Raw genomic sequence first — 23,647 nt, 5'->3', positions numbered from 1 at the left:
CTGTTTATCGCTCTTTATCTTCGCGATCTGCTGATAATTGATGTTCTTATTTGTATTAGGGTTTTGATTATTTTATATTTTGATGTTTTTGTTATTCTTGTAAGCAAACATGTAATCACGATTTTGATTTGAATGAATTGAAATATGTTGATTGTCCAACAAAAAAAATAATCAATTTCCTAGTTTATCTTTATAAACTTAAATATAAATCTATATATATTTTTTACTTACCTATTAATTAATGTAAGGGATATGCACAAATATTTTTCATAAGAGCCAAATCATTAAATTGCCAAAATAGATCAAATCTACCATTTTCAATTTTCTTATGTATTTAAAATTCATGCGAGCTAAAAATAATAAATCTCTTTACTAACATTAATAAAAATGTCTAAAAGTCATTACATGTAACTGTCAATCAATGAACCATTTATTTCCGTAATTAATTTATCAATCAAATTAGAAATGATTTGTATTTTCAAAAGATACTAAGTACATAGTAAATTAATATTTATTGTTTTATTTTTATTTGGAAACCATAAGTATACCCATAACTAAATATTTATTCCTTATAAATTAATTTGTAGGTTAAAAATTCGAATAAGTAACATGGATATAGGGTTTAAGGTGCGAAAATCATTTTAAGAAAATTTTGGGGGTTTACACTATTAGCTCCTTAAAAAGAATTTCGTCCCGAAATTCAAAACCGGGAAAAATCCCGGTTGTTACATTAGCAGTGACGTCGGGGAGTTTCGGTCTGCTGGGCATGGTTCCGGAGGCGTAATTTTGCAATCCGCCACATAATATGTACTGTGTAAAGTTAGTTAAAATTTAATCAACATCTGTGATTTTTCTTTGAATAGGAAAATAAAGTTCATGGGAAACAACGTGATATTGAAATCAATATTGGCTAGATTATTATATTGGTTTCTTTTTTTGAGTAGTTTAAGATCAAGGGCTGGTGATTGAAGATGCAACCTCCACTCTCACTAAATGAATCCTCGATTGTGGAAATGACTCACCCGTCATCTGCAATCATTTGCGGGACCTCCCCCCTCCTTTTTTCTGGATAGGCCGTTATGACTCTTTTATCAGTCTTGGTATTGATATAAGGGTTTAGGAACCTATTTTCATAGTTTTATCACGAACAATGATAGCTCATACTGTTATGGACACATACATACTGCTAGCATCACAAGATAGTTCACTGGGTACCAAGGGAGACAAATAATTTCTAGGCTACCGAATAATTATAAATGTGTTGGTTATCCTTGCATTTTTATATGTAGACTCTTCTTTAGGACGTATCCCGTTGTAATCTTTTTGCTTCATCAAAGTTTTTTCCCTATGAGTTCTCCTTGGTAAGGTTTTAGCGAGGCAACATATACATGTCCAACACTATATTATGTCTCTTCTTCTAGGGACATCGTTGGTTTAACTATTCATTGTGGTTTTATTTTTATTTTCTTTTTTCGTGTACAAACCTTGTTATGTATGTTTCAATTAATGGATTTTTGATGTAGTTTAGGAACCACTGTAATATCCTATTAAAAAAAACTATTAGGAATAATCACTAAAGAAATATTATGCCTAGAGCATCCTTCGACGAGTCTATCACCCCCCAACTAGCCTTGATTATATATTTTATTTTTGAAAGAAAAATAAATAAATCAAAAGCATTAAGTAATAGGTACAAATACATGAAACAACAAAACAAGTAACGACAAATCAGATAACCAGAACAAAAATCCTTAGAATCGAAATGGGGTTTTAACTGCAGAATTTTTGGAGTCAAAACAATATTTTCTATCATGTGTGGATGTAACCTTCCTGGTTTGCAAGTTTCAGTTATTAATTCTTGGTAATCAAAGATGATTATCTTTTTGTGTACTTTGAACTTCTTTTGCTTTAGTTTTTTATTTCTACTTTTGATTTTTTCAAGGCTTTGTTGCTTTTTTTAGTTGTAATCTTTCGCATTTTTATCTATTTCCTTATGATCGATTAAAAGAAAAAAATCACGTGTGGATGTAGAGACACTTTTGTACAAATACATTATTTCAGTTCATAACTAAATCTTTTACCAAGAGCTCTTCTAATATATGATGAGCGAAAATCAGAGAATCAATTGAAAACAGAAATAAGGATTTTCCAAGAAAATAGTTCGACACCTAAGAATTAGGGCTAAATGTGTTACAACCATAGTAGATTCAACATGAGTTAAAAAGAAATTCTCTTAAGATCATTTGATTTAAACTTGTAATAAATAATATAATACAGAACTACTCACGAACAAAAAGAATACGAGTAATAATAAGTAGAAACTAGCATATGATCCTAGAAATAATATAATAGAGTTAGTTTGGTCCTGTTGACCTAGTCAACTGTCTGTTTGGTCCTTTTTTAAAATATATATTGTTGTTTGGTTCTAGAAATTATTGTTTGGTCCTAGGTGGACAATACCCACGCGGGATGACATCATGGATGATGCAATTGTCTTTTGGTAGTGGCTGAAATACTTTTTGGGAACATATTTATACTTAATTATTAAGAGAGAAGGGATTCATTTTCAGATTTGTTTTCTCTCTCCTCTCTTTTCAGATTTACTTTCTCTTTTTTTCTTTTTTTTCTTTTTGCTTATGAAGATGATGAAGACGATGATGGTGTTGATGATAATGATGATGATGAAGACGATGACGAAAATAATTCTTCTTCTTCCGTTTATTCTAGGTTTTTGACGATGAAGATATGATGAACGATGATTTTGTATTCTTCTTCTCTGCTACTGTTGTTGTTGTTGTTGTTGAAGACGATGAAGATTTAAAGAATGAACTCTATTTTTAGATCTTTTATTAGGTATTCATTCGAAAAAATGAACTCTAATTTTTGTTGTATGTTCATGTTAAAGAATGAACTCTGTTTTAGATCTTGAATTTTAGGCGTTCATTCGAAAGAATGAACTCTGTTTTTTGTGGATTTTTTGTTGTGTTCATGTTAAAGACTAACTTTTTTTTTTTTTTTGTGTTCATTTTGAAGAATGAACTATGTTCTAGATTTAGATTAGTTTGTTTTTGATACGTGTTCATTTTGACGAATGAACTCTGGTTTTTGTTCATAATAATGAACAAAGATCGAGTGTTCATTTGAAAGAATAAACTCTGATTTTGGTTCATAATAATGAATTTGTGTGTTCATTTTAAGAATTAACTCGAATCTATAAAAAGCATTACCAAATACCTCATAGTTCATCAAACAGAATGAACTCCTACAAGAAAATAAGTAGGAAGTTCAGAGTTCATCAGAGAGCATAAACTCAAATAATTATGGAAATAGGAAAATTACAAAAAATAATACTAAAATAGTACGGAAGGGTATTTTTGTCTATACAGAAAGTAGGAAGTTCCTGACAATACTCGTTATTAATATGGTAGCTAAGTTGATGATCATCAACATATATCAAAACTTACATCCAATACAGGCCAACTCCAGATACAATACATGCCAACCCCATCATCATCTTCACTTCAGGTAACCCGCTTGTTAAATTACCAAAAAAAAAAATAATGTATGAAGAAATGAGGATTCATCTGAAACATAAAATTTGATGATTTTGTTAGTAAGTTTTAACTCAGGTTCTAGATGATACAATTTTTTTACTAAGGACTAACTAACAATAAACTGGATGGGCTTTTAAAGAAAAAAAGATACTGGAAAATATTATAATAACATCAAATCCGGATCGATCCATGTTGATCTCTATAAGCTGATCAAGCGGTTATGAGGTGCGTTCTCATTTTGGCTGTCACACGGATGCTCGCGTGACAGCACGACCCTTTCCTGCATCTGTTTGGAGAAACATTAACAAATCACTAGTGTTTAGGATTTCCTAAAAGATTCCTTGAGGTTTGCATCATTTTTTTTAATGTAAATGTACAAAGGCAAATAGAAATACAACATGAACCTCACTTCTGTGTTTATGTAAGGAGAAATTTCCAGGCTTTTCTCACTGAACTTTAAGCTGGTTAGATCTCGAATTGGGTACAGTAACAGCCAGATCTAGTTGTTTCGACTGTAATTTGGTCTGATTCGGATCCACCCAAGTCCAGCAGAACCTTTGTTCCCAACAGCTTGCAGTGGTTCAGTCAAACCCTTCATAGTGTTTCCAAGAGTCTCACCCTTAAAAAAAGCATATTACAAAATGGAAAAGTTTGAGAACAGAATCTTAAATGGAAAAGATTTGAGATCAAAATCTTTCAGAAGAGGAATGTCAGTATAATACGGAAGTAAACAATAGATACCGTACCTCCTTCCAGCCCATGTTTTCTAGAAGACGTCTGGCATAACTACCACTTCCAAAAGACATGTTTAAGGCCTCGGCTGCAGCTTCTTCTGTGCCAAATGAATCAGGTCGTGATAATATTTCTACGTCATCTTCAATCTCTACATTCTTTTGACCAGGACCCACTCTGAAACCACCGTGTAAAGCTCTTCTTTCCGCAGCTCTATCCCGATATAAATGGCCTTCAAGCTAAAAAAATCAGAGCAGTTAATTCCACCTTCAACGTAAAGAACAAAACAATGATGGAGTAACTCCTTGAATGAGAGAGTGCTACCTTTTCTGATACTTTTGCTTGATCCAGCAATGCAGACGAGTGTTCAGAAATAGGGATCTCGTTTGCCGTTTCACGCACAATGCTTTCTTTCAAATTAGGAGAGCGAATATTTTGTCCATCAGCTTGTAACTTTGGAAATCCCCAATCCTTGGTTGGATCGGAAGAATCAAAAGTTGATAACGAGGTCAGATATTTCATGCTAGGAGTTCTTAATTGATAAACTTGTCCTGACGGATAAAAGAACGTCGAGCAAGGTGAGTAAAACCTCAACATTCTCCAAAACATTTGTTAAAATGCATGGGACTCAATATCAGGTGGGTCATGGACTCATGGGTGTTAACTTTCATGCCAACTAAACATCAAGTTTAGTTAAATATTTATTAATTAAGACAGGATTAAAGGCGAACCTGATGAAACCCGTACAAGATCAAGATAAACTTCACGAACTGCAGCAGTTTTGATAAGAGAACCCCCAACAGGCATGGAAGGATGAAGCTTCGTAGATGGTTTCACCAGCTTCCCGACCAGTCTGGCCATGCGGTAGTTCTTTTTCCGACCATGTTTTTTCTTCTTTATGATCTCTGTTACCATGGTCCAGTCCCACAAATCCACTGAACTAATTGATGGTTTAACCTCTTCTTCTGATTGTGTGACTTGGCCATACTGAGCTCGCCAGTTCTCTTCTTCCCATGCAGCACCTGTTATCAGAAAAGTACTGTAAGCCGTCACCAAGGTAACTTTGAGCCTTTGACTTCATAAGGAATGCGCCCCCCTCTTATCAAATCAGGATGGCAAAAGACAGAAGCTTCAATGATAAAAGCAGGCAACAGCCACAACCAAATTGGAAATAAAACCTACGAACGAGATAATAAGAATCTTGGAAAATCGCATGTATACATAAATTTATGCTAGGTGAGTTGCAAATGTACAGTATAAATGCTTTATGATTTTTTTTTTCCACACCAGCAGAAGGTTCTGTTCTAAGCAAATGCATAAAAATCTTGTAAAGCGCTACGTAGTTGTGTATTATTTCATGAGGAAAATAGATGAGGTGCAACACTACCCAAAATATGTTCTACAAATGAAGATGATTCACAAGTTCAAAAAGATAACCTTCGTCAAAGACTCTTCCACTTGACTCAGCAGCATCTTGAAGATCCTCGCCGTCAGATATAATCTCACCTTCCTCTATTTCATCAGCATCATCAATTGCATCACCTGAGCAGAATCAATCAAGCTTAAGATACAACCGGAGCGATCCTTTTCCAAATAAAAAACAAAGATTCATCACTAACCTTGATGAATTGACGACTCACTAGCATATGTTTCGGTGGCTATTTCCCTACCGTCCACGACATTAGTGTCTGATTGGGCATAACCAGCCAAGTAGAGATTAACAAGTGTCTCCTCTAACCTTAGAAAAAACAAATACAAAATAAAAACAAAAATGATAATCGAGGAAGAAGAATTTCAGGGCAATAGAATTAGCCAAAGATTTCTTTTCCAAAAAAAAAAAAAAGAATTAGCCAAAGATTAGTCGACTTTGTACTAGGTTACCATTCCGAAGGCGGACGCAGATTTTCAGGATCGTCATTGTTAGCATTCTTTAAGTAGTTACATGGATTTTCAGCGGTGGCATTATTAGCATCTTCCAAATAGCTACCTGCTTACAGGAAACATGGTCAGCTCTTGATGAGATAATTATTAGCTAAAGAACTTCAGAACTCTCTTTCGCTTTTCTATATACATGTTTGACTAGATGTACTTGTTTATCGATTAAATCTTGAAAACAATAAAAGGAAACAAATTCATCATTCAATGAAACACTGGATGATCACCAATATTTGCTCTACAGTCGGACTATCTTACGACCAAGGACTGAGTTCAACTTGAACACCAATCAGGAAAATTAACTTCAACAGACATTCATAATAGATCTTACGATGAGGATCTATGCAAACTAAAGTCTATCTATATACATCAAGTCATTTAGAACTAAAATCATGCCCAAGTCAATATATCAGATCAAATAGCTATACATTTAAATCAAACTGAAATTTCTCAATTAAGTAGTGTATGTGAATGCAAAGGATTGTTTTCTAAGTACCATTTTCTAGAATAGATCTTATGCAGCTACAAATACTATACTGTACAGAATCTAATTTTAGACATATACTGCAAACCTGTCTCATCTTTACTCAATGCATCAGAATCCATCGGTCTATCTTGTTGTGATTCATTTCCTTCATCCTGGAATAGAACAGAAGAACAGCAAATTAAACACCGAAACAGCACCTATTGATGTACAATTCAGTTCACAATTAGGTCTACTGTTTACCTCATTACCTGTTCAGATTCCCACAATACATAATTTCCATTTTGGAATTTGTAATAGAGTCCGTCTTTACTACTGTAATACCATCCCGCATTCGGATCGTGATAAAATCCACTACTGTTTTAAAACCAAATAAAGTCATGATTCTCACATCAAATTATACAAACCCTAGTTTGACCCAATCAATCCAAATTACGGAAACCTTAAGAAATCAACTGACCTGGAATGGAAGTAAAGTTGTGATTTTTCATCCCATTCAAACGAAGATTGATCATCCTGCATTACTCGGAATATCTGTTGTTACTTGTTAGGATTTGGGTCTTTTCCCGCCTTCGTTAGTTACAATAACACCTTTCTCGCAGAGGGTCGGTATCCTATCCAGGAGGAAGGAAGGGAGTGGATCAGACTTTGAACGTAGAGATTAACGTTTTTAACGGGCTTTGGACACTCTAGTCCACCCCTCCAAAGCCCAAGACGTCGTAGTCCAAATATCACCCGTGTTTTACTGTTTCGTCGATATCTTTGATGAGAGTGTCCAAATTCTATCGATCTAGCAATTTTCTGATTTTTGAAAATCTCAGAATTGACCCTTCATGCGATTTTGCATTCAAACACAAGTTTTAGAATTGATTTTTTTTTTCGGATATGAGATTTTGATTCATAAAAGATAGAGAGAAAGAGCGAGAGAGAGATTTTGGAGGCGATTAATCAGATAGAGAAATATTTTTGGAGGATTCAATCGTTTCTGCAACAGATTTCAAATCTTAGATAAATTTTGCATCTGTAATTGATTGTTCTCTATCTAATTTTGCTTAATCGTTTGATTTCTTACTGATTTTGAGGTTTTTTTTTTTAGAATGCATGATATGAATTCGATCTGTTACGTCTTTTTGATTATGATCTTGTTTTGATTTTTTTTATTTCTTAGGTTTTGATTATCCTGAAACGCTTTTGATTTACTGTTTTTTATTTTGATTTTAGCTTTTTGATGCATGATATCAAATCGAATCGATGTATGATTGTAGACTACATATTTATTTATTTATGTGTTCTGATAAGACTCCGAATATTATATCTTCGATTATTTGATTTTCTATTTATTTTTTGATTAGATGAAATGTGTATTTTCCTGTTCATTGTACACATTTTAGGTTATTCAAATCTGAAAATGTGATTTGAAGCTTCAAATGTTATTATCTCTCTCATGTCTTAAATTTTTATTCAAATCCTTTTGATTTTAAATCTCTTTGTTAGTTGATTCAGATTTTTTATTTATTTTAATATCTTTTTATAGCATGTGTATTTTTGTGTACACTTACATTTTCCAGTTTATTATATATGCTTTTTTGGAATATGTAGGGGTATCAACTATGTCTGAGAAAGTAGTTTATGTTATTTTGTATCATGGTGAGCATTCAGCGCCTTTTCGTGTAAGTATGAGGAGCAACGTATATGAGTTGAAGTGTTTGCATGTAAGCAGTGGAGTTCTTTGTCTCCTGAAACTATACGTTTGAGATGTATGGATAATAATCAAATAGTTTTTGTACATGGTGATATACAACTGCATGGTCTAGTTGCTCTTACAAGTTTTATTAACAATGAAGATTTCTGTTTGAATGTTGACGTGATTCAGAAGACTAGTTCTCGTTCTAAATCTGGTTGTGGTACTAGTTATGGTTCTAGTACTGCAAATTCTTGTATAACTAAAATTTATAAGCTTGTAAGGGTGGTAGATCATGATGCAGACAAGGGTAAGCCTTTTGTTTCCGGTGAATGGATTTATATTTTTGACAAGATAGGTAGAGAGTTTATGGGTGGTGTTGAAGCTGTCAGAATTGTTATGGATAAGTACAAGATGGCTTCTGGTTACAAGATTAGTAGTCTGAAAAATGACAAGACTCGGTATACTTCAAAGTGTAAAGAAGATGGTTCCTCGTGGAGGATTCACTTTGGGCCTGTGAATGGTGACATTTCCCGGTTCTATCTGAAAGATGCGAATATTCTTCACAGGTGAGCGGTCTTCATACTAGTCCACATTATATATGGTTTTCATGGTGGTGTACATAGATTTGCACCTTATGTATGTATGCTTTTTAGGTGTACATTGTGGTACACATTACATATTCTAGCCTTTTCATGTGTATGTCCACAGTTAAGGTGTAAATGATTGTGCACCTTGTATATTTAGGATTCTTTAGGTGTACATTTTGGTGCACATTACTTTTTTTTTCTTCAATGTTTTATTTTTTTGTAGCTGTGGTGTTGGTTTGGGGTTGAAGAGTCCTACGGGGAAAAAGGAGGAAGAAGGAAAAATACCTTGGTGGATGAGGATTTGATATGAGGGATCTCCAACTGTTTCAACGTAGGAGGATGCCTCCTCTTCTTAGAGCCGAACAAAGAGGGTAAAGAGATACCTTTCTTGTCTTTCTGAGGAGATTCATCATCCGGAAGAGGATCCCAGCTTAGTGACTAAGGCTTTGAGAGGAAGTCCCTTAGTGCTTAAAGAAATTCTATACTTCTTGGCAACATCATCGCTCAGCCTTACCCGACCCGACGCGTGAAGTTCTTTCAAATCAGAGCTAGTCAAAACTGGGGGAGGGGTTCAGTTCCCTAAGAAGAAAGTTCAACATGTTCTGATTAACACCATCACGATATATACATCACTCAATAGTGACACTCACTTTACGCTTTTCAAGAGGTTGGTAAAAATCAAAATGACACTTCCGATCACTCATCCGGAGGCCTTCCTTAAATACAAAACGATTGAAGCTCTTACGAATCTCCACCTCCTCATCCGAGGAAGCCCGTGGAGGATTATAAGGAACTCCTTGATCATAATCAAGCTTACAAGCCACACAAATGGTATTATATGCTTCGGAAGAAAACTTACCTCCATAAAAACTAGGAAAACGACCCGGAAAAATAGCTAGGATAATATAAAAGTCGTTAGAGTCAATTACGTCCGCCGAACTGAGCCTTCTTGGGGACCGAATGACAAATTATAATGCAGAGGACCTGAACGACCATCGCGATATGACAAAGAATTAAAATCACCACCCTTATCCATGAAATCCTTGAGCTTGTTCTTGGGAGGAGAACCCTTCTTATGGTATAGAGCCATCTGGGGATGAGAACAGAGCACGTTCACCAGTCGCTTGGTGCCATCATCTTGAACAACTTCTTCCCTTATTAAAAGTGCGAGAGGGTTTGCTTGAGGCTTGTACAAGGGAAAACGTTCCCAAACCCAAGCCTGAATAAAATTGGCAGGAACAAAGGTTTTTACCTCATGAGCTCCATACACCGCCAAGGAACATGGGGGAAAGCGGGAATGAAACGCCACGGGATATCAATAATGCCAAATGAATCAACTCATTCTTGATTGTATCTTGGGGACTGTGCTCGAAAACATCATGGCATAGCCAGAAAAGAAAGAAAGTTGCCAGTTCTGCCCGATCTGTCTCCCCTTCGCGTGGAGGTACACCCTTCCGCTCCCCATAAGTTATAAGATCCCAATACTTTATCCAGCATGAAAATGAAGCACGACGTTGTCCGGACTTAGGTTTCTGACTGCTTTTATCCCCTTCTATTTCTTGCACGTCGTCAAACTTTTCAGTCGCTGTTCTCTTTGAGTCAGCTTTGAAAAAGCGAGGTCTAACAACCGCACCCAATATTTCACTTAGCAATATATATGCACGAACTCCAATATACTTTTAAGAGAATCAACTAGACAGTCAGACTCAATCTCAAGAAAAGTATATCCAAGAGTTGTATCTCAATTTCCCAATTCAATATGCAATCAAACAAATAGGAATTTGTGAGCCCGATTGAATATAAGAGAAATAACTTGAACGGTACCAAAGACCAATGTTCAAGGATCAATCAATTTCAATCAACGACCAAAGGTTGGATTTACCAATTGATTGAATGCGCAACCTGTGATATTTCAATTATATAACAAAATATAATGCGGAAAAGAAATAACACAGACACCAGAAGTTTTGTTAACGAGGAAACCGCAAAGGAAGAAAAACCCCGGGACCTAGTCCAGATTTGAACACCACACTGTATTAATCCCCTATAGAAACTAGCCTACTCCAAGTTAACTTCGGACTAGAATGTAGTTGATCCCTAATCAATCTCTCACCGATCAAGGTACAGTTGTGCTCCTTACGTCTCTAAATCCCAGCAGGACTTTACGCACTTGATTCCTTTAGCTGATCTCACCCACAACTAAGAGTTGGTACAACCCAAAGTCGAAGACTTGATAAAAAAATCTGCATCACACAAAAAAGTCTATTGTATAGATAAATATGTCTCCCATAGATAAACCTATGAGTTTTGTTCCGTCTTTTGATAAATTAAGGTGAATAGGAACCAATTGATAAACCAGACTTATATTCCCGAAGAACAACCTAGTATTATCAATCACCTCTTAATAATCTTAATCGATTAATGAAACAAGATATTGTGGAATCACAAACGTTGAGACGAATATGTTTGTGACTACTTTTCAATCCTGCCTATCGAAGAATAAATCTCGAGCGAATCTTAAAGAAGATAGTACTCAATCACAATAGAAAACAACAAGATCATAACACGCAACTACAAAGAAAATAGTTGGGTCTGGCTTCACAATCCCAATGAAGTCTTCAAGTCATTAACCTACAGGATTTCGTGAAAAACATAAGCTTAAAGGAGAATCGACTCTAGTCGCAACTAGTATCACGCAGGAGGTGTGAGGATTAGGTTTACCAGTTGCTAGAGTTCTCCTTTATATAGTCTCCTAATCAGGGTTTGCAATCAATGTTACCTTGGTAACAAAGCATTCAATATTCACTGTTAGATGAAAACCTGATTAGATTCAAGCTAATATCTTTCAACCGTTAGATCGAACTTAGCTTGTTATACCCAAATGAAATGTACCATCATTTAGATAAAGGTAACCGTACCTAAACATGTACACTTAGTTGGTTCAACGATAGTTAACCAATGGTTAGCCATATGAGCACTTTCGTATTAACCTTATTCATCTTTATCATAACTAGCTCAAATGACTCCAACGAAACTAGTTAGAGAGTTGTTCAATTGTTTATATTCTCATAGAAGTATACAAGACACAATTGAAGCAAAATCGATTTTGATTCACTCGAATCATTTCATGAAAATTATAGCCACGGTTTGCAAAAGATTTCATTCATTATTATATAAATGTATTAGTTCATGAACAAAATGATTTTAGAACATAACCTACTTAAGTACGTAAATAGGTATGCGTACCTAAGTAGCCGGACTGAGTTTGGTTACGCCAGTACGCGTACGGGTACGCAAACCATTTACTTTTCCAAACTCCAGCAGATATTCACGGAACATGAACTTCCGCCAGTATGCATACAGGTACGCATACTTGGTTCCCTGACTTCCATAACCATCCAGTACGCATACATGTACACATACCAAGGTTCACGGATTTTGGACTTTACACAAATTTGAATTCACACACTCATGGTTATGTGTTCTAAACCCTAATTTCAATCATTGAAACATTCTTGGAAGACGACAATAGCTGTCTCACACAAACTATTAGCTTCAAAGCAATTTTCAAGTGATCGAATGATCAATACGAGACATTCCGAGTCTACCTCAAATGACTGTCTTACACAAATCATGTAAGATATTACAAGGCGATTTTCAAATAATCATCTTTTGACTTTCGTCAAGATTAGAAGATGAACTAGGTTAAAGTGAAAGCTTACCAACATGCATTTCGAGAAATAAATAAGCGAGATAAACTCGGCTCGAAATACCAAATGTGTATAGTTAGAGTCTATATAGCAATACGACTTTTTGTCTCAAATAGGAGATAGAGTAGATAGACTTTAGAGTGATAGTTGAGTTCAAGTCTCCACATACCTTTTGTTGATGAAGTTCCACAAGTTCCCCTGAGTAGTTCTTCGTCTTCATTCGATGAACGCCGTGAAGTCTAAAGCTCAACTAAACTTACTATCCTAATCCGAGACTTAACTATAAGTAGACTAGAAATCAAGACTTATAGTTTTGGCAACTAAACTTGACAACAAGCTTGAAATAGCAACGCTTGCGATTTCGATCGAGCAGTGCTCTAACAAGCTTTAATAGTGGATGTCATAAGTTAGGTGAGGATGAATTGGCAGTGGAACCAGGTGCAACAATCATAGTAGCTTTACTTTTCTTCTTGGTGATCAAAACCACCTCGTCTTCTCCTCCTTCCGGAACTTCGGCTTTAACATCATCCAACAACTGGAAGTTTATTGACTCGGGTTCATAGCCTTGAAAACACAACAATCGGCAAAGGAAGTATCTCCATGAATGTGAATCCCGGTAAGTGCTACCACATCTTCTAAAACTGGGTTGCCTCGCCCCAAGAGAACAAAAATATATGAGGATCAATCATCCAACGAGCAAAGAAACGCGATAAGTTTTCATGACCTCGGCGAATAGACCTGCATTTTGAAGCTTTTAAAGAAGCCTCTATGCCCAAAGAGTGGATGGTTCTTCTATGATCGGGATTAGAAAAAATATATTCCACCCACGTATCCCGAGCAGCAGGGGACTCAGCGGATGAACGGAGAGCAATAAAAGGGAAAGTGTAATCCCCCCTATGAATCGCAAGGAGAGGTGTCTCTTCTGAAGAGGAAATTAGAGGTACATCCTCCTGGGGACGAATAAGCCATCCATCAGATGAGGATGGAGAGAAGGGATGAGGGTTCAAGGTACGATAAACCCAGTAGTCATCCGTTGGTAAAAGGATTGATCCATCCTCTTTTATGGGCGATCAAAGGAGATCTTTAAGCCTCTGACTTCCCCGCATTTCTTCGAGTGTATAAGCAGGTCTGTTAGGCGGATCCCTTTCGGGCGATTCTTCAGCCATGGTATTAAACTGCATGAGGGAAAGAGTAAGATGAAAGAAACAAAGAGAGAATAGATGAAAATTGAGGCGGGGTCTCCCCTATTTCTAGAGGGGTAAAAGGCATACACAGTTACTGAACAGTATAGTAACCGCTGCATTCCAAGGGTCGTGATTGTAACCGCCTAGGAATCCCATTAGTTTTAATCGTTAAGGGGTACATCAACATGTGACTGTTGACTTTGTCTATGACCAGTTAACAGTCAGGGGACTAATGTTGATACATGAAAATAATTATCCTTGAAAAGAGGTATCCCCTTAATATATTAAGGGTCTCCCCTTTGATAGATAAGGGGACTAGGCTTAGTCCATGAGATAATGGATTAAGCATATCCCAAGAAAGATAGTTTAGTGTTGGTTGGGCTTTGTGCTAAAGAAAAATAAAATCCCTTCTCCCAAACCCTTAATGACTTGGATAAGAGGAAAATGGCAATGTTGTAATATATTAACCTTATAGGCATTTATCCATAAAAGGGAGAAAGGAAGATTATTATAAAAGGGGAAAGAAAATACACTTAGGAACCACCATTAATTCATCTTATGTTCTTTAAGTCTTCATCTCTTTGGGAGTACTTGTTGTGATTAGGGCTAGTTCCTCCTCTACACATTTACCCTATCAACATGAATCTATATTTAGTTTCGTATAATTTTCTCACTAATACAATTTGATGGTACATGCTTGGGTTTAGTCTTTTGATGCGCTATTCTTAGGCTGGGTGTGGTAATGCTTTTAGTTTTCCAAAAGAACTTTCAAAACCTATATATGTCAATAATTTTTGAAATTGGTGTTTGGTAAAAAAAAAAATCAAAGTGATTTTTACCCAAAGCACTTCCTTGATCAGTGTGAGATTGGTTAGGGATCGACTACATTCCAGTATGAAGTTAACTTGGAGTAGGCTAGTGTCTGTAGCGGCTTAATACAGTGTGGTGTTCAAATCTGGACTAGGTCCCGGGGTTTTTCTGCATTTACGGTTTCCTCGTTAACAAAACTTCTGGTGTTTGTTTTATTTCTTTACCGCGTTTTATTTGTTTATATAATTGAAATATCACAGGTTGTGCGTAAGTTCAATCAATTGTGAATCCAACCTTTAGTTGTTGATTAAATTGATTGACACTTGGATATTGGTTTTTGATACAGTCCAAGTTATTTCTTATATTCAATCGGGCTCGCAAATTTCTATTTGTTTGATTGCAGATTGAATTGAGAAATGAAGATATAACTCTTGGATATACTTTTCGTAAGATTAAGTCTGACTGTCTAGTTGATTCTCTTGAAAGTATATTGGAGTTAGTCCATACAGATTTCTAAGCGAAATATTAGGTGTGGTTGTTAGACCCCCGCTTTTTCACTTTCCCTTGATATTCAACGCGAGATCTCAAAACCGAAATTTACAAAAATATATGTTCACCATCTCCTATAGGTTTCCGTATCTCTAGTTTATGTATTAGTAAATTCTACGTAAGTATGCTAGATAATATTAGTTGTCAACTATGAATGATTTCGGAATATGAGTTAGATTACAAATGGAATTTTTCAAAACCTAAAATATACATTTATTACATATCTTAAGGATTTTAGGATTTGGTAGTTCCTTGTCTTCCAAACTATCCTTGGTCTTGTATTCTTACAAACTCATTCCTCGACACACTGCCTAGCCTTTTGAGTGGTAATCCAACTTGTTGATAGACAATATTAATCTAAGAGCATCTCCAATGGGACATCTGTATCCTTCCTATGTTGATGGTAAATTTTCTCACTTTTATTGAAAATTTTCTATTTTAGGAATTTCAAGATAATCATTTCCAACCATGTAATAATGTAAAGAAGTAATACTACAATTATCATATATTGATAGACAAATAGTTATTTATATACTTGTTTATTTTATAAATAATAGGGAATGAAATACAAGCTTCGCATATTCTCTTTTGAATTCCCGTTGGAGATGATTTTCTTAAAAAAGTAGCAAAATCAGTTAAAATAGAAACATCACACCCTCTCGTTGGAGATGCTCTACTTGGGTGAATTTTCTTGGGTGGCCTTCATATAAATTCTTCTTTGGGATCAAGAAGCTTTTAGCAGTACCATTGGTATAAAACTAAATAGTATTGTTATTTTAGTTTTCAATTATTGATTTGATTGACCAACGATATAGTTATCCTTGATAGATCAAACTTAGTTATTTCGTGATCTTTGTCTTATGATATAAGGCCACTCAAGTTTTTTTGGGGATTGACTATTACATATTTAGTGATTCAATATCTGTAGATAGAAGTTTTTATCAATCAAACGTTAACATACTCTGCTTTGTGTGAATTGATAATTAGTAGGAATTTGTTTATGCAGGTTTACTTGGAAGATTGGAGACTTTAAGGATTTTTCTTTTTTGGTGTTATGATTTTTTTATGATACTTTGTGCACATTTGATTCTATGTGATCCAAACAAGCATTTTATTTTGATAGACACTACAATTGTTGAAAGATCGAACAAACTGTTTAGTTTCTTCTCCTCATAGAGTTGTTTGGATATAACTTGTTCACTAAGATAAAATACCATGATCGCAAGAATATCCCGCAATTTTCCTGAAGTTATCAACAAACACATTAAAATATGCGAATATGCATTATACAATAGAACAACCTAATGTATAAAAGCACTAATCAAATTTAATTACCGAGGCGCGTTAAAATTCATGAAATAAGGCCAATCAATGTAATTGAATTACATTTCGCAAACAATTTAACAATGTTATTATTGATGTTCGATTACAAGGATATATCACTACAAGCTATAACCACGCTAATGCTATTTGTAATCAGAAATTTTCAACTTATACGTATTGAAAACTCTAATTTAGATATAGATATGAATGCGAGTTCAACCAATTTGCAACTTGACAAAACAAACAATCAAATCGTACATGACGATATTTATAGTGAATCATGAACGATAATTATGAGACAAAACTAATTCATTAAACTAAAAGTCATGTTTATAAAATCCAACTAATACATAACCAATAAAAAGAAATCAACTACTCATATTTTTGGAAATCATAACAAAAATCAAAGAAGAAAATATCATGTGTGTATGTGTTTCTCCCTGAGGGAGAGGTGTCTAGAGATTTAAAAAGCCTCTTCTTTTTTATATACTTCTTCCAAAAAGGATCTTTTCCTTGTTCTTCTCAAAAACCTCAAAACTTCCAAAATTAGGTCAAGTCTTCAAAGTCCAAATCCAAGTAGTCCACTTTCCAGAGTTGGTCACCAAAGAGATGACGTCATCGCCAGAATCTATCTGGAATACTGTCTTTGTCGTCAGAATATGCTGTCGCTGGCTACCGGAGTCAAACTAATGACCTCCATTATCTTTAACCGTTATTTGTGAATCGTTCGCTGACTCAGTGAGTCGACTCATCTGATTCGAAACCCGACAGATTCCAGGACACCCCCTTGCATTCCTAACATTCATACATTCACAACTTCATTTCATTCATTAATTGATATCAACAACACCTCATCTTATAAATCAATTCAGTCTTCACTACAACAATAACCCTTGGCAGTAATTCCATTCGTTCTTTCATAACTCCATTCCATCCCATTCTTCAACCGATTAATACCCCTGATCATCACCAACTTTATATCTCATCAATATCCAACTCCCCAATGCTGTTAGGGCTTGAAAACTTCATTTTATATATTATAAATTACTAAACATTTAACTACTTTATTTCAACAACACAACATAACAAAGAAACACTTTTCAAAATCTCACAACAATACCAAACTCGTTTTATATATATCTACCAAATGACAAAAAAATATATTTGAAAGGATAAACGTCAAACGTCAAACAAATAACAGACAATGTTTCGGGAAAAAATGGTTTAGTCCAAAAACACGTCAAAAAGTACGGATTAGTCCATCTTGAGTTAACTAGGTACAGTTTAGTCCAAATGTTATTTAAAATATGGAAAATACATATATAACCTTACTGATTTATAATTTAGTCCAAAGTGACTCATGACGACGTCAACAATTTTAAATAATATAAAAATAATTAAAAAACAATTTATCTTTCGAAATATTTGTCCAAACTTGGTGAAAGTTTATATATTCAGAAAGCTCTTTCTGAGATCTACAAAAGGAGTACCCATATGACTCTGTAATTCTCATTTTTTTTAAATCTTAGTTTACACTGGTGTACAAACATGTATGCATCACAAGACAAGTTGCACTAGTTTGTACACCACATACAACTTAAATCGTCCACCTAACCACCACTAATGCTAACCATGCTAAATAAATAATAACATCGAAACTCAAATGGATTTGAACCATCAACCTCTGCAAACCTTGTGATAGGCTTGGGCACTCTACCATTTTGAGATTATGAGTCCCCAAATATAAACAAGAAATGTGCATAGTAACAATCAATATGTGTACAACTATGAATACATTGTGTACCCAAAACATGTGTACCAAGGACATATTCAAGGACATTAGCAATCAACATGTGCACATTAAAAATCAACATGTGTATAAATGTGTGCACACTAACAATATCATCAACAAGTACAATATAATAATGTGCATATGATTTTGCTAGATATCGTATGAAACAAAAGTAAAATAAGCTTCCGCAAATAACAAAGATATTTTATCCCAAAATAAACCATTTGTAGACATTGCCAGCCCACCAAAGTCTGATAATCCTACTACTCCAGGCACCCGGTAATATTAACAGAGTGCTTACTTAAACCATATTAGTCATAACAAAAATAAAGTGCTTACTGGAATCAGATTCAAGGGAGACTATTACTCTTAAAGGGAGAAAACAAACCAAAGTCCAGACAAACCTATTTTAATTTGAACCATAATAGTCATAACAAAGAATAAAGTAAAAGATAGACACAAATCAGCTAAATCATCAAGTAAGAAGGAATTTGATACCTCTTTAATATCTAAAACATGTCCATTATTCTTCTCCACTTTCTTAAGCTCCCTCAAAAAGTACCTAAACACACAACTCATGCTATTAAAATCATCTCATGATATCGAAAAACAACAACTTAGGGTTTTATCAAGAATTAGTTTTTTTTATATTTTTGAGAGAGCACAATGCTGTATAATTTTGTACACACCTACAAAAATCTAACATCCATACGAGATAGCACAATGGTGTACAACTATGTACACACTATGACACATTTACAAACATTCATCATCTATACCCAAAACATGCATATATTATTGACATATCATGATGGTATACAACTATGTACACACGTATTAAAAAATCTAACTAATCCGACATCCATACCACAAAACATGTTATATATTTATATATTATTGAGATTGTACAGTGGTGTACAGACTATTTACACACCTACAAAAATCCAAGGTCATAAAATCAGAGAGAACACAATGGTGTAAAACAATGTACACCCCTACAAAAATCCAACATTTATATATTTTTGAGATAGTACAATAGTGTAAAACTATATACACACCTATAAAAAATCCAACACCTGTACATATTAGTGTTTTCCCTAATTTTTGGTTTGTATACATAAATTATGGTTCTGCAAGTATACAACTTTGTACACCTAAATAACCAACATGTGGACAACTATGTACACCTAAATAACATAACATGTGTGGAATCAACAGGTGTACAATTATGTACACATTAAGAATCAACTTGTATACAACTATGTACACATGTTCAACATGTGTACAATTATGTACACATTAAGAATCAACTTGTTTACAAATATGTACACATGTATAACCAAAAGAGATATACCCAAATGATCAAATCTTTCCATATCTCTCTCAACCATCAATCAACCAAACAAATGGGAGTATAATAGCATGAATGAACTCGGCATGAATGAACTCAACTATAGAATACTAGTAACACAAACTACTCCCTGGATCATTAAATGTCACTTCATTTATAGGCTGCCACATACTTCAAACACTTATGATAATATTTGAGGGTGAAAACGGTTTCTGCTGATTTCGGTAATTTCGGGTGTGTGGGTGAGAAACGAGTCTAAACCCTAAACCCTAAACTATGTAATGCAAGGGAGTATTTTAGATTCAAGAGATCAATCTGTACAAATCCGGTCTAAACCAAGAAATGGTCGTTCCAGACTTGCTTCGGTCACAAAGAGGATGAGAAGGGTTGGTTTTGGGGAGGGAAGCGAAGAGAGTGTTGGGACCAGAATAGTTGATCCTGGAAGAGTAGTTGTTTTGTGACTTGCATCAAAAAATAGGAAGCTAACAGATGGGAAAGCTAGCGAACATTTTCTAAGTGTTGTATGCTCCTGACAAGAACTTTTTGTTCGGTGGAAATAGGTAAGACCTATTTATACAAGTCGAAGTGAAACGTACTCTGGTCTCGTAAGAAATGGAAAACGGATGAGTAAATGTGAGGAGGTGGTAACCGGTAACGCCTGGAATTGATGTTCCATAAAAGAAAGCGTTTTACCATTACTCTCTGTATTTACTAACCGCCTCATCCTTATGACACTGTCTTATAACGGGCGTAGTGTACGCCGCACGCTGTAAACCTCCAAACCATACCCAATGAGCATCCCCCAGTTTGTGACATGTGTTGATGTATCTAGTGTTTTCGTGGAAAACATGTAGCATGTTGTTGTTGTTTGGAAAGTTGAGCTTGGGAGACTTGCCAGCTCGGTGGTGATCTTCGACGGTCGAGATTTTGCATCTTGAGAGGAAGGGTAGCCGTTGATTATTATAACCCTTCATTTGGTAGCCAGTGGCATGAAAGCATGGCCGACATGACTTTAATATGGCCTAGTTTAGGCGTGGCCAAAACCTTGGGTTTTGGCATTTTTTGGGCGCGACCAAAACCAGGGATTGGCGTCGAGCCAAAAGGTTGCCTTGCGTTAGCTGGTAACCTTGGATGGCTAAGATCTGCGTCTTAGATGCAAATGTGGCCGTCGATTGTTGCAAGCCTTCGTTTTGGAAGCCGTAAAGGGAATGACGGCATGGTATGGTTTAGGCGCAGCAAGGTGGCTGGCACGGCATGCCATTGGCACATGTAGCATGGTCGGTATGCCTTGGCGCGGTTTAGGCGTGGCCAAAACTAGAGTTTTGGCGTTGGGCCAAAGGTTACCATGCGTTGGTTGGTGACCTTGGACGGCTAAGATTTGCATCTAAGATGGAAAGGTGGCCGTTGATTATCGCACGCCTTCGTTTTAGCAGCCGTGAGGGGAAGGCCGGCATGGTACGGTTTAGGCGCGGCAAGGTGGCTGGAACGACATGCCTTGGCGCGGTTTAGGCGGGGCCAAAGGTTACCATGCGTTGGTTGGTGACCTTGGACGGTTAAGATTTGCATCTAAGATGGAAGGGTGGCCATTGATTGTCGCACGTCTTCTTTTTGGCAGCCGTGAGGTGAAGGCCCGCATGGTATGGTTTAGGCGCGGCAAGGTGGCCGGCACGGCATGCCATTGGTACATGTGGCATGGTCGGCGTGCCTTGGCGCGGTTTATGCGTGGCCAAAACTAGGGTTTTGGCATTGGGCCAAAGGTTACCATGCGTTGGTTGATGACCTTGGACGTCTAAGATTTGCATCTAAGATGGAAGGGTGGTCGTTGATTGTCGCACGCCTTCGTTTTGGAAGCCGTGAGGGGAAGGCAAGCATAGTATGGTTTAGGCGCGACAAGGTGGCTGGCACGGCATGCCATTAGCACATGTGGCATGGTCGGATGCCTTGGCACGTTTTAGGCATGGCCAAAACTAGGGTTTTGGCGTTGGGCCAAAGGTTACCATGCGTTGGTTGGTGACCTTGGATGGCTAAGATTTGCATCTAAGATGGAAGGGTGGCCGTTGATTGTTGCATGCCTTCGTTTTAGCAGCTGTAAAGGGAAGGCCGGCATGGTATGGTTTAGGCGCGGCAAGGTGGCTAGCACGGCATGCCATTGGCACATGTGGCATGGTCGGCATGCCTTGGCGCGATTTAGGCGTGGCCAAAACTAGGGTTTTGGCGTTGGGCCAAAGATTACCATGCGTTGGCTGGCGACCTTGGACGGCTAAGATCTGCATCTCAGATGGAAGGGTGGCTGTTGATTGTTGCAACCCTTCATTTTGACAGCCAGCGGCATGTAGCGGGGCCGACATGGCTTTGGCATGGAATCGTGGCTGGCATGGTTCGCCATTGGGACGGTGGCGCGGCTGGCATGGTTGACATGCCTTGGCGCGGAGGTGTGACTGGCACGACATGCCATTGGCACATATGGTGTGGCTGGCATGGTTGGCATGCCTTGGCGCGGAGACGTGGCTGGCATGGTTTGCCATTGGCACGGTGGCGCGGCTGGCATGGTTGGCATGCTTTGGCGCAGAGACGTGGCTGGCATGGTTTGCCATTGACACGATGGTGCGGCTGGCATGGTTGGCATGCCTTGGGGCGGAGACGTGGCTGGCATGATTGGCATGCCTTGGGGCGGAGACGTGGCTGGCATGGTTTGCCACTGGCACGGTGGTGCGACTGGCATGGTTGACACTCCTTGGCGCGGAGACGTGGCTGGCATGGTTTGGCGCGGAGACGTGGCTGGCATGGTTTGCCATTGGCACGGTGGTGCGGCTGGCATGGTTGGCATGACTTGGCGCGGAGCTGTGGATGGCACGGCGGCGCGGCTGGCATGGTTGGCATGCTTTGGCGCGGAGACGTGGATGGCATGGTTGGCATGCCTTGGCGCGGAGATGTGGATGGCACGGCATGCCATTGGCATATGCGGCTGGCATGGTTGGCATGCCTTGGCGCGGAGACGTGGCTGGTATGGTTTTCCATTGGCACTGTGGTGTAAGAATTTAGGGTTTGGTGTACGAAGGTGATGTCGGTCAATACCAAGGGTTCTACCGTGGAACATGACACATATATATGTAAAAAAAATGTACCTTGGTAATTCTTACGTAGGCGTGTTGAATGATTCAATAAATGCGCTAGTGGTCCTAGTGACGTCATGTCAGATGTAAGGTTTTACGATTTTAACCCTAAGCTAAAAACCACCATCAACATTAAGTCCCCTGCTTAGCTCAGAACAAGAGCATTGTTGCGAGGTAAGCATAAGATGGTGACAGGCGAGGACAAAATCGAAATGAAAAGTCGTGAACAGATGGTCAAGAGACCCGACTAACCTTTTTCGAGAGGTAAGGAGAGTTCGTGATTCTCGTGTTGGAGGCCTTGCATAGATTCTACTTGTGGTGTTGCTGGCTAGATCGTGAAGTGGTAAGATGTAGATTGTCGGCTTGGAATGGGAGCCGCAGGTGTTGGTCAGCTTGGAATGGAGGAAACTGGCTTCGGTCAGCGGAATGGTGGAAACTGCCTTCAGTCCGCAGAATGGTGTAAACTGGTTTCAGAACTTCGGCTATCAAACGATGGTGATGACGCTGGAACTTCGGTTATCAAATGGTAGTGATGGCGCCTGACAACTTTGTCAAAATCAGGGTTTGGGATGCCGAAACCCTAATTAACGCTCCTTACTAAAATCGTTGTAGAATTCTCGTACGAACTTAGATTTTGACGATCCGCCCCTCCATATGACCGGAAAAGAATTTCTTATCTCCTGAGCGGGAATATTTAGGTTTTGAGATCGTTTAGGAGGTGAAAACAACCGGACAGTGAAACTCAGGAAGAATTCAGGAGGGATGTTGTGAGCCCGGGGTAGCATAGTCGCGCCGAGTCATCTGTTCCCGCTCATGGAGCAAGAAGGGAACTTTATTCT

General features: G+C 37.3%; 2 protein-coding genes across 4 annotated transcripts; one reads left to right on the top strand and one right to left on the bottom strand.

Moving 5' to 3' along the window:
- Nucleotides 1–3,368: 3,368 nt before the first annotated feature.
- LOC113316915 lies at nt 3,369–7,319 on the bottom strand. Of its 3 annotated transcripts, XR_003343082.1 has the most exons (11): nt 7,166–7,319; nt 6,957–7,062; nt 6,794–6,860; nt 6,168–6,273; nt 5,906–6,024; nt 5,724–5,828; nt 5,018–5,308; nt 4,611–4,837; nt 4,301–4,525; nt 3,964–4,173; nt 3,369–3,840 (listed from the first exon to the last, which is right to left on the bottom strand). XR_003343082.1 is itself a non-coding variant. In XM_026565076.1 (10 exons), exons 1-10 carry the CDS (start codon nt 7,225–7,227, stop codon nt 4,054–4,056), a joined length of 1,428 nt encoding a protein of 475 aa, XP_026420861.1. In that variant the 5' UTR covers nt 7,228–7,319; the 3' UTR covers nt 3,369–4,053. The 3 variants fall into 3 exon arrangements, 2 of the variants coding, with proteins under 2 accessions (XP_026420861.1, XP_026420862.1); XM_026565076.1 differs by having other exon boundaries at nt 3,369–4,173; XM_026565077.1 differs by lacking the exon at nt 7,166–7,319 and having other exon boundaries at nt 3,369–4,173; nt 6,949–7,062.
- Nucleotides 7,320–8,243: 924 nt separating this feature from the next.
- LOC113317822 lies at nt 8,244–9,577 on the top strand. The gene is made up of 2 exons (XM_026565947.1): nt 8,244–8,955; nt 9,200–9,577. Exons 1-2 carry the CDS (start codon nt 8,465–8,467, stop codon nt 9,279–9,281), a joined length of 573 nt encoding a protein of 190 aa, XP_026421732.1. The 5' UTR covers nt 8,244–8,464; the 3' UTR covers nt 9,282–9,577.
- Nucleotides 9,578–23,647: the final 14,070 nt, after the last annotated feature.

The sequence above is a fragment of the Papaver somniferum genome, chromosome 10, assembly GCF_003573695.1.
Source record: "Papaver somniferum cultivar HN1 chromosome 10, ASM357369v1, whole genome shotgun sequence".
Lineage (NCBI taxonomy): Eukaryota > Viridiplantae > Streptophyta > Magnoliopsida > Ranunculales > Papaveraceae > Papaver > Papaver somniferum.
This window is presented reverse-complemented; position numbering and strand designations above follow the sequence as displayed.

Excerpts from the sequence above, each read along its gene's own strand:
- LOC113316915 (XM_026565076.1), bottom strand. The coding sequence starts at position 7,227 with ATGCAGGATGATCAATCTTCGTTTGAATGGGATGAAAAATCACAACTT. Across the intron at positions 6,025-6,167 it reads CTGCGTCCGCCTTCGGAATG|GTTAGAGGAGACACTTGTTA; the intron begins GTAACCTAGTAC and ends GTTTTTTCTAAG. Across the intron at positions 5,309-5,723 it reads TGGAAGAGTCTTTGACGAAG|GTGCTGCATGGGAAGAAGAG; the intron begins GTTATCTTTTTG and ends TTCTGATAACAG.
- LOC113317822 (XM_026565947.1), top strand. The coding sequence starts at position 8,465 with ATGGATAATAATCAAATAGTTTTTGTACATGGTGATATACAACTGCAT. Across the intron at positions 8,956-9,199 it reads GATGCGAATATTCTTCACAG|CTGTGGTGTTGGTTTGGGGT; the intron begins GTGAGCGGTCTT and ends ATTTTTTTGTAG.